A 10207-nucleotide genomic window follows, 5' to 3' on the forward strand; every position below is an offset into this window, starting at 1 on the left:
AAATCCTCCCAATAATTTTATGAGGCGAGCTTACTATTTCCAATTTATAGCATCAATGTCCAGAGTTTCTGTGTAACCTGCCCAGAAGCACACGGGCAGGACGTGCGAATGGAGAGACTTTGTTCTGAATCATAGTGTTATCTTGTTTACTCATTTCATTGGAAGCCTAAGGTCAGGAGCCGCAGAAAATTGGAATATGTATTTTAAGTATGATACTAGAATACCATTCCTCTTATCCAAAAAGAAGTTTTGCACCAGGGGCAATGTGTGTGGGGGGGGTGGGTATTACTGTTTAGCGGGTACAGAGAGCCAGTGCAGGATGATTTAAAGGCTCTGGAGGTGGGTGGTGGTGATGATTGGAGAACACTGTGAATGTACGGAATGCCCCCGAACGATACACATAAAAATGACTAAAACGGCAAATGTTTTGTTACATATAATATATATATAATATATGTGGTGTAGGTTTGCAGCAGGAGAGGGCCACGTTCCTACCTGAAGCGCTGTCTTCCCTTTATATAGGAGGCCAGGACAATCTAGCTCCTAATTCAGTGGCAAAATCTTTGAGAGACTCCTCCTGTCACTGGTGTCCCTGTGATTAAGTGTTAATGAGCCCCAGATTAAGCTTTTGCCCCAAAATCAAAGGAGCCTGTGGGATCTGTGGTGGCTGGTGTAGGAGTTTGGCCATATAGAGAATGGCATTTCCCTCCTTCTAAGGGCTGGTGACTCACGAGCTAAGCGGTTTTGAACCTGGCCCACTGTGTTTTCAGGAGAGTACCATTTGTCACGAAAAAAGGTACTTGAAGGATAATCCACATCTAGAACATTTCCGTCACCACATGACTTTATTATGCTTAATATAATGCTCTGCTCATTTCTCACAGAGCTCTGTAATGGCTTGACTCAGGAAGGCATCATTCTATGACTCCATGAAGTGTACCATTTATTTATTTACCCGCTCCAAAAATATTTTGAGGTTCCTAATACGAGCCAAGCTGTAGGCTGGGTGCTCTGAGCACAGTATTGAGATAAGACAAGTTGCCTGTTCTCCTTGTGCTTGTAAAAAAGTCTGGAGAAATGAGAGAGCTCAGAGGTGAACTCAGCTACTATTTGAGTCCTGGAGTCAGAGCCCATGAGCATCCCTGGAATGAGCTTTCAAGACAGAGCCTAGCACAGAGTAAGCCCTTACGAGCAGTCTGTTGAATGCCCTGGCTCCTGAGCTGGAGATCTGGAGTGGTGTGACCTGGGGGCTGACACAGACCCAAGCTGCAGGAAGCTGCTCATGTAGAATGGCCTTGCCTTTCCTTGCCCGTGTTTCACCACTTACTTTGGAATTGCCGGCTGGTGCTCCTGCATGTGAGGGTTATAAGGAAACCTGACCATTTCAGTGGAAAAGAATGACTGTCTGCAGTGACGTGGGGCCTGTTTCTCAGTTACCCAGTAAGCTCAGCTATCTGCTTGGAGCAGAGATACCTTGCTTGGCTGCATTGAACCCATCAGGTAAATACAGCCCATGGGCCATGCGATGACATGTGACCGGTTTGGCTGTGGAGAGACTTTATTATGGAATAATTGACATGTGCCTTCCTAGTGGTGGTTTTCAAGCAGGTACCCAGTTACCCAGTCTCTTCTCCATCTGTTTCCATCTCCCTCTCTTCCCACTGCCATTCTATTTGAAATATCCTGTCCTGCCTTTCCCAGGGTCCATGTGTCCCGAGTAGACCCTGCCTGTTTGTCCTCTGACCATGTCCTTCCTGACCATTAAAACACCTATTTTTTTCCCCCAGGGAGCTTCTTTTTATTGGCCAAGCTTCATTCCCTCAAACTGAACCACCTTACTGCCTGACATTTTCATAGAAGGTCATTTCTTTCGTCTAAGACTTTGTCTTAATGGACTTTACTGAGCTGTAATTTACATACAAAAATTCACTCTTTTTAAGTGTGCAGTTTGATGAATTTAGACAAACCTATGTACCATCGTATAAAACATGTGCATTATCCTCCAAATCACCATAGTTTATAGCTTTGCCATTTCTAGAATTTTATATAAATGGAATCAGACAATATGTACTCTTCAGTAAGACACTCTTTTTTTCATATCTTAATGCTTCTAAAATTGGATGTATCTTACAGTGAATATCTAACATGGTGGTGTTTCTTTTTCCCCATAAGAGCTATACCTAATAATGCATCTTACAATGGATAATATCTTTAAATCTATAAGATGTGTGTATATATATTTATAGTACACATGTGTGTATTCATGTATGTACGTATATGTACACAGATGTATACTGACTGGTTGGTTTTACCATTAGACAGTAGGCACTGGGAAGGTGAGAATCTTGACTTGCTGTGAGATTCCCACAGTGCCTACAGCTGGACAGTAGTGGTGGGAGCTAAATAATTACTGCCGAAGGTGGTGACAAGGACTTTCAGTTTTCCCAAAATATCTCCTAATGGCAAGAACTTACCAAGAACTCCTCTTGGAATGAGCCAGGAGTCTGTAACTACAGTAGGGGTTCTCTCTGGGGCTCAGCTATGTCTGCGTTAGTATGAGACAGCATTTTCTAAAATTCGTTCCGCGGACAATTAATATTACTCAAGGTGCTAATAAAAGGAGAATGGAAGGTACTGCTGTCGTGGAAATTTAGGAAACGTTTCTTATTATAGTCTACCACTTAGACATTCACAATTCATGCTAAAAGTTCTGAAAAGTCCTGCAGCTAAAAAAAAAAAGTTTAGCTCTGTGTTAATCTCTGGTTTGCTTGACCCTGGAGCTCTCTGGAACATCCATTAATAGCTTACAGTATATACTTTGTGGAAGACTGGCCTACTATATAAGCATGAATTAAAATGAGAGAGAGAGAGAAGATAAAGACATTGAAGAGAGCTGTGTTTGAGCTGGTGCCGGCTAAGCCCAAAGCTATGTCATGGCATCTGGAAGTGGGTAGATGATGATCTTCTTCTCATGTCAAGGGCTAAACAAGCCCTTTCCCTCATTCTGTAATCTCTTTAGAGTACAAAGGGACATGTGGTAGGCAACCCTTTACAAGAGGAAATGAAAACAACACAAAAATAGGCACTGCCCAGTTCGTTAGGTTAGATGCCCCCAGTGGATAGCTGAGGTTGAGTAAGGAGAACCTCCTGCCCTACCCATCTGACTAGGCCATCCCACGGGCTGGGAGAGGTGTTTGGCCAGGCGCCTTTCACTGATGAGGAAGATGAAGCAGGTAACAGAATGGCTGGCTGAAACAGGGAGGAGCCCGCGTGTAGGAATTACCCTGATCATTTAAATGGTGGCGAAGTCCTTCTCAGAAATAGCATTGACCCAGTACACACAGAGATGAAAGGAAACCAGTGGGCTAGATAAAATCAGGCAGCGTCTAAAATAAATGTACAAGAGCTACCTTTTCAAAAATATTTTTAAAAATATTTTTAAATTGATTTTGAGAGAGAGAGGTAGAGAAAGAAACACTGATGTGAGAGTGAAACATCCATCGGCTGCCTCCTGCACGCCCCCTAACAGGGATCAAGCCTACAACCCAGGCATGTGCCCTGATCAGGAACTGAACCGGCAACATTTCGGCGCATGGGACGACTGCCATCCAACTGAGCCACACCGGCCAGGGCACTTTAAACATTATCTATCATACAGTAAAATTGACTTTTCCCCTCTGGCATATATTCCTATGAATTTTAACACATACATAGATTCATTGAACTGCTACCACAGTTAAGATACAGAATAGTTCCATCACCCCCCAAACCTCCCTAATTCTATCTCTTTATAGTTACATCCTCTCCCAACCCACAATCCCTGGCAACCCCTGGCAACCACTCTTTTCCATCACCGTAGTTTTGTGTGTGAAGCTGGAGAACCACCTATCTCCTGACTTCTCAACCCCAGTTCCTGTCTGTACGCCTTCCTCCACCTGCCCCACGTGGTCCTCGCCGACCCAGGTGGCACCTGCTTGCTATTTTCAGGGGCTCGCGATGGCTTCAGTCCCTTTGCCAATGTAGCAGAAACCGCCGTCTGCGTGCCAGCTCTGCGGTGGGACGCAGCAGCTGAGACTCAGAAGCGGGGCTGGGTGCCTTCTGGTTTCTCCGCAGCCTCAATCCCCCCACGCGCTCCCTGACCTCGTTTTCCCCCCTCGGTCGCTTGCAACACCAGCTGAAAAAGTTTCTGGGACACAGCCACCTGGGCTGAGTGCTGGAGGTGGCAGGTGTGTTCTCGCTGAGACAGGGCGAGTGAGACAGGAATGTGTGTGGTTGGCACGCTGCTTAACAAAGGAGGGAGAAAGTCAGGCCCTGCAAGACCCAGGGCGGCAACCTTTGTGTTGGGGATGGTGGGAAGCAGGGGAAAGGAAAGATAGACGTTAACGAAGAAGGGGTGATGCTGGGAAGTGGACCAGGTTCTTGCCCCGCCTATGGTGTTGCTTTGAACTTTCTCTTTGGGGAAGTGAAGTTGGCCACCAAGTTTGCTCCTAGAATCAACTCATAGTTCCCGAGGGGTCTTGGAAGTGAGCTGCCAAGCCAGTGCACGCCGGGCGGAATCACACCCCTGAATCATGGCCATGGGTCATTTGGAGACAAAACAAACCAGAAATCAGGGTACCAGGGAGCATCTGTGGAAGACACCTAATTAACAATTAAGGGGGTGAATGAAAGAGGGCGTGTAATTTGGAGTGGAAAGTGTTGAGTCACTTCAAAAACAATAACAGGTAACACTTATTGAGCACTTAATCTGAACCAGTCACTGTGCGAGGAGCTAATTGACATGAATCACCTCATTTATTTCTCACAACAACCCTCTGCAGCAGGTATTACTCTTACCTCCAATTTACAGTTGGGGAACCGGAGGCCCTGAGGTCCAAGTGACTCACTCACATTATACAACCACTGAGGAGAAGCAACAAGATTTGAATACTGATCTTTTTCAAACCTAAGTTCCCAAATACTTAGCTTCGCTGCTTTACTGCCCATCTTAATTCAGAAATACTATGAGAGGGTCACAGAGGAGGGGGAAGGGAAAGAGATCAGCTATTCAGGAGCCCAGAATCTTCTCAAAGGCTCGCAAAGTTCCTTTGGCTCAGCTGCAGTCTGTGAAGCGATAAGAACCAGCGGGACTTACAGCCAGGGCCTCCCAGGAGTCTGTTGATCTTACCTGCTGGTCTGATATAATTGCATGTGGTAGAAACCTACAGCCATTTCTCAAGTTTCCTTTTTTACACAATAGGCTTGGGAGGGTTTCAGACAGGTAGGCACAATGGCCTATTTTTTTTCTGTCTTGGGCTGGCACCACCAAGTGTGACTATTGGTTCCACCCTAGCATACTGGCTGGCACATGAAGCACCAGGCCTCTCGGAGCCAACACAAAGATCTTGATGAGCTTGTTCACCAGAGGAGCCTATGTGAGCAGGACAGACGCTGGACTTAGAAAGCTCACGGACTGGGAGTTGAATGAATTCCTTCGAGCTCCAGGTTAACATCAGCTCCTCTGGGGGAGGTGTTTTACAAATGGTACCCTGTGACAACAGCTCGTTTATATCCTGGGGGACGAGTACTTTATACTTAGTATTATCCTGGCCTGGGCTCATCAGAGACTCAAGTTCAATAATAATACCTATTATACTCTCCAGCAAGGGCTATCACTACTGTGTTTTGTGGAATGCCTCATGCACAGCAGGGCACAATAAACAGTCAATAATAATGTTTACTGTGATAAGGATCTTCCAGGTGCCTTTCATCTAAGGATCTCAAAGTGCTTGGCAAACACTAATTAGTGAAGTCTCTCAATGGCTCTCTGTTTTTACAATACATTTTCCCATTTTATAGAAATTTAAATTGGGACCCAGCGAGCTTAAGTGGCTTGCCCAAAGTCATACAGCAAGTTTAAATTAATGATAATGATGATGCTTTGCATTTCATGTAATGCATATGCATTCCACAGGAAAGGCTTTCTACGGTGCTGTGAGTACATGGGAGAAGGTGGGTAGCGAGGATTATTAACTGTTGACTAGACTGGGTAAGCTGAGGCGGAGAGGGCAAGTCTTAGTGAGGATGCAAGTCTGCTCTGCTAGCTCTCAGAACAGAGTGGCAACCTCTGCACTGAGGGAGGCACAATTGCTCTCACACTTACAGGGAAGACAGCTACATTTTGGAGCAGAACAGGCTGCAGAAGGACATATTTACATCCAGGAATAAGTCTTTTCACATCCCCATTGAGACATCCCCAGTGAAGGAAACGGGGGCCGATGGTGGTGGCCGCCAGCTCTGCTCTCTTGCATCTTTAGGAAACCAGGTGCTGCCTGAAAGCAGAACCCCTCAAGGGCTTGTTTCTGTGTCTTAGCTTCATGGACAGGTCTTGGTCCTGGGAGACTCCGGGGATGGGCCGTCACTGGCACCGTGCTCTGATGTTACAAGTCCCTGTGAAAGAGTTCCAGGGACATGCAGTATCTTAACGGCTGCCTCTTACGTGTGACCGGCTCTCCTCCCCATAACTCCCTCTGCCAGGAATCCTGGCAGAATCCTCTAGGGTTCAAAAACTTGGTAGCTATGGATCCATTCGTTGCTACCTTTTCTTGGCAACGCAGCCACATTGAAAAAGACAAAAACATGAACAAAAACATTCAGAGGCGATAAGGGATTTGCCTCCTCCCAGTCTGGCAACACTTTCGTAGTAAAAAATGATACTCTACCAAGAGGCAAGTCAGACTCTGCCGAGTGGGAGAGAGCAGAGGTTGCTCAGTCTTGGGAATTTAAAGGGAGATTTGCTGGCTGGAGTTAGAGCCCCTTCTCTATGAGATTCTCTATAAACAAGGCATATCTGGGAGAAGCTGGCTCCCCTACCCCTCCCTGCCTTTTCCAAGCCTGTGGATTCTGACTGATGGCTGGAGCTAATCGGGAGCCTTAAAGAAGGGCGCCAGGACCTTTTCTGGGATGTGTTTCACACACACAAGCACAATGGCCATGAAAAGCCCTCAGTGAAGAAATCACGCCAATGCCCGCTTCTTCCCGCTCTCACTTTTGAATGTTTGCACACTTCGCGGCGGCTGGAAGTGCAGTGAACCAAAGGAGGGCGAGCTGTTGCAGGAAATACTTTATACAGTTGTCTGAATGCACATCACAAGCCTGCTCTCCTTCGCTGGGAAGGAATCTGGACGACCCTCCCCTCCCACCCACTGTTACGCTTCCCAGCAGGGAGCCCGGGACCCTGCCGCTATTAGTACTAAGACTTTCCAGAGTGCAGCTCTGACTTTCTAAGTATGCCAGGGACTCAGGCCACAGCTTGCCATGTCCACATTGGCACACTGACTCCTGGGGTGACAGTGCAAATAATCCCGCTGGCCTCGCAAGGACCACATCCTTCTCGAGAGATGTGCCCTCGCACAGCTTCTCCAACGAGGCTCCCAGCCAGGTCGGACAAAGTCCTCGGGATGTGCTTGCCCGGCCAGGCAGAGCGAGCGCCCGTTTGGGTTTTTACTGCAGCCTCTGATGCGCATTTTACGCGTTTTATCCATTCCGTAAAGTAAGACACATCTGCTGCACTCCGCAGCCCACGCTTCCTATCAATCAGTCCACCCACACGGCCGCTTCCCTCCTGCACGACCTTCGGGTGCCAAGTGCCTTGATGGCTTTGAATGGATTGTGAATGAACATTGTCATCATGGCACTTTACGACCGGCTTGGGGTGGGAGGGTGGATTTGGGTAAAGTTCAAACTAAACCTGACATTTAGAAATTTCTCAGAGATCCCCAAAGCAACAAGCGGCTGGATTTGTTCTCTCTCTTTCCCATTCTTCGTGCGTTTCCCATGCATTGGGTTGGCCTCGGAACAGCAGAAGTGAAAGACCAAAAATATAATCAAGAAGGCTTTCTGATCCTACAACCCTCTGCACAAGAAACGGGGTAGCTGTACCAATTCTAAGAATTCCAGGAAGCATTAGAGGCTCAGGGTTCCACCAAACGTCAGCGAAGGGTCACTGTGCACAGAAACTTATCTTTGGGGATTCCTGGCAGCACCTCTTTTGAATCGCAACCGAAAGAGACAAAACCCCAACTGCTGGCGTACACAAACCCAACCTCCCGGGGCACATCATATGAACAAACGAGATCGTTCTTACCCCATCCATGTGGATTCTGATGTTAGGCACGAGCCGGAAAGGGCCGGACTGCAGACCTCTGGGGTGAGCCCTGCTTTTCCTGCCGTCCTGCAAGGCCAGGGCGCCGGGCCTGCGGAGGGAGCCCCTTCTGACCGAGCCCTGCCCCGAGCGCACACTGTCCAGGAGGCGCACAAGCAGCAGGTTGGCCGGCAGAGCCTCGATGCTGCAAAACACCAGGGTCCTGCACTCGGGGCACCTCAGCTCCTTGTGGGCCTTGGAAATCCTCTGGAGACATGGTTTGCAGAAGGTGTGCTGGCAAGGGAGGACTTTGGCTGTGACATCGAGCTTTTCCAGGCACACGGGGCACTCCAGAAGATCAAGTAACGTCAGATCATCCATCTTATTTTAAAACTCCAGTCCTGACCCGGAGGGGCAGCGTCCACATTGTAGGGTCAGCTGAGCCAAGGGGGTCAGAGCCGGTCTCTTGAGAGCGTCAAAATTCCTGCCTGTTTGAAGGAGAAAGGGAGAGAGAAAAAAAGAGATTGCTCTGGAGAGATCCCACCTACGTGGAGGCAGCGTCTCATGAGGCACTTTGCAAGTACCCTGTGCCAGCACCAAGTTTCAGTGACTCATTTGGATGCAGCGCCAGCAGGTACAAGACCTGGCTCCTGCCTGCCGGAGGATCCAGGGGGCGTTGAGCACAGCGACCGCGTGTTCACCGCCTCTCCTTGCGCAAGGCAGGAGCAGGGACGCAAAACTGGCCTGCAGAAGGGGCCTACCCACGCCCCGTCCCAGCCGGGGCTCCCAGGGGTCCTTTACCCCTCCAGCCGGCCGGTCCCAGGCCTCAAGTCCAAGCGCTCTGGGAATGCACTGCCGGTGGTGCTAGCTGCTGGCTGTCCGTCCTTCCTCCCCAGGGTTTGAGTTGCCCTCGGCAGCACGCGCAGATCAGGTCAGCGTACACAGTTAAGTTTCCCTGAAGCTCATGCAGGTGGAGGAATATTTCCTCCACAGAGCGTCTTGCCCCCTCCGTTTCGTGCTAGCCAGGTACGAGCAAAGCGGCGGCTAGAAACCCGTTTTCAAAGACAGAGACGTAGCCTCAGAGACAGAATTCCTCCCGCAAGAGAAAGCCAAGCAGCCTGTTTAGTTACTTTGACGGTTGTTCTCAGTCTCAACTGCAGCAGGTAGGAATTCTGGATTGTGCGAATGCCAAGACCGAGCGGCGTATACAGGTGTGCGTGCGTGTGTGCGTGTGTGCGTGTGTGTGTGTGTGTGTGTGGTTTCCAGAAAGTTTCCTTTCGGATGAATGAAAAGAAGTCTCCAGTTTAGAAAAGCCTCCTGGGAACAGGTCTCCTGTCCCTTGCCAGTGCCGAGGCTTGGGCGAAGGAGGCAGCAGCCGGGGAGGGCGGGTGGCCCCCCGGGAAGCAAAGCAGACCCGGCCCGGCGGGACGGGAGATGGCGCCTCGCCTTCCCGGGACAACTGCCCCGAGATGTCGCACTGGGGAGGTGCGCGGTGGCCACTAACCTTGAGCTCTAACCCCAGCTGCGCTCAGCTCAGCGCGGTCCTCCGCTCCGTCGGGCTCCCTCCAACTCGCTTCCCTGGCCACCCAGCCAGGCCGCCGCCTTGAAAACTTGAACAACTCTGCGTCCTGCTCCTCGCCAGGGATCGCCTTACCCAGCCCAGTTAACCCTTTCACCGCTGGGCGGCCCACAGCGGTTTCCTTTCGGTTCACTCTCTGCTACGGATCCTTCCTTAAAGTAACAGTCGGTTTCTGGGAAAAGCATATTAAGGGGCAAAAATACAAGGCAGCCCGGAAGGCCAAGTATTTACAGTTTATATTTCCACCTTTCTCCATGTCTCTCCTATCCGAGAAGTTTGGAACACGTTCAGTTATAAACATGCAAAGGCGACTGTGTTTATTTTAAGCCTTTATAAGGAGTAATGGAAATGGTCAAACAGATTAATGGGAGCTATGGTAACAAAGAGAAGCCGGCCGCCTAAAAAGTACTGTTCCCTAAAAATCCTAGTCAGTCCTTGAATTTAGAGGTTTGAGAGAGACTTCAGTGGTCTTTTTGTTCAATCTATTTAAATAAATAAAAAAAATA

The 10207-nt window shown here is 48.8% G+C and overlaps 1 protein-coding gene across 2 annotated transcripts in view; it reads right to left on the reverse strand.

The window, feature by feature from the left end:
• SH3RF2 (SH3 domain containing ring finger 2) overlaps positions 1–9799 on the reverse strand; it is a 113404-nt gene extending 103605 nt beyond the window's left edge. For both annotated transcript variants that reach the window (XM_081137340.1, XM_081137339.1), the window contains exons 1-2: positions 9627–9799; positions 8126–8610 (exon numbers count right to left, since the gene is read on the reverse strand). In XM_081137340.1, coding sequence (XP_080993466.1) covers positions 8126–8503 — 378 coding nt within the window. In that variant the 5' untranslated portion in view covers positions 8504–8610; positions 9627–9799. The remainder of the gene's footprint in view (positions 1–8125; positions 8611–9626) is intronic.
• Between the last annotated feature and the right edge of the window lie 408 nt (positions 9800–10207).

The sequence above is a fragment of the Miniopterus schreibersii genome, assembly GCF_964146895.1.
Source record: "Miniopterus schreibersii genome assembly, chromosome: 4".
In the NCBI taxonomy this organism is placed as follows: Eukaryota; Metazoa; Chordata; class Mammalia; order Chiroptera; family Miniopteridae; genus Miniopterus; species Miniopterus schreibersii.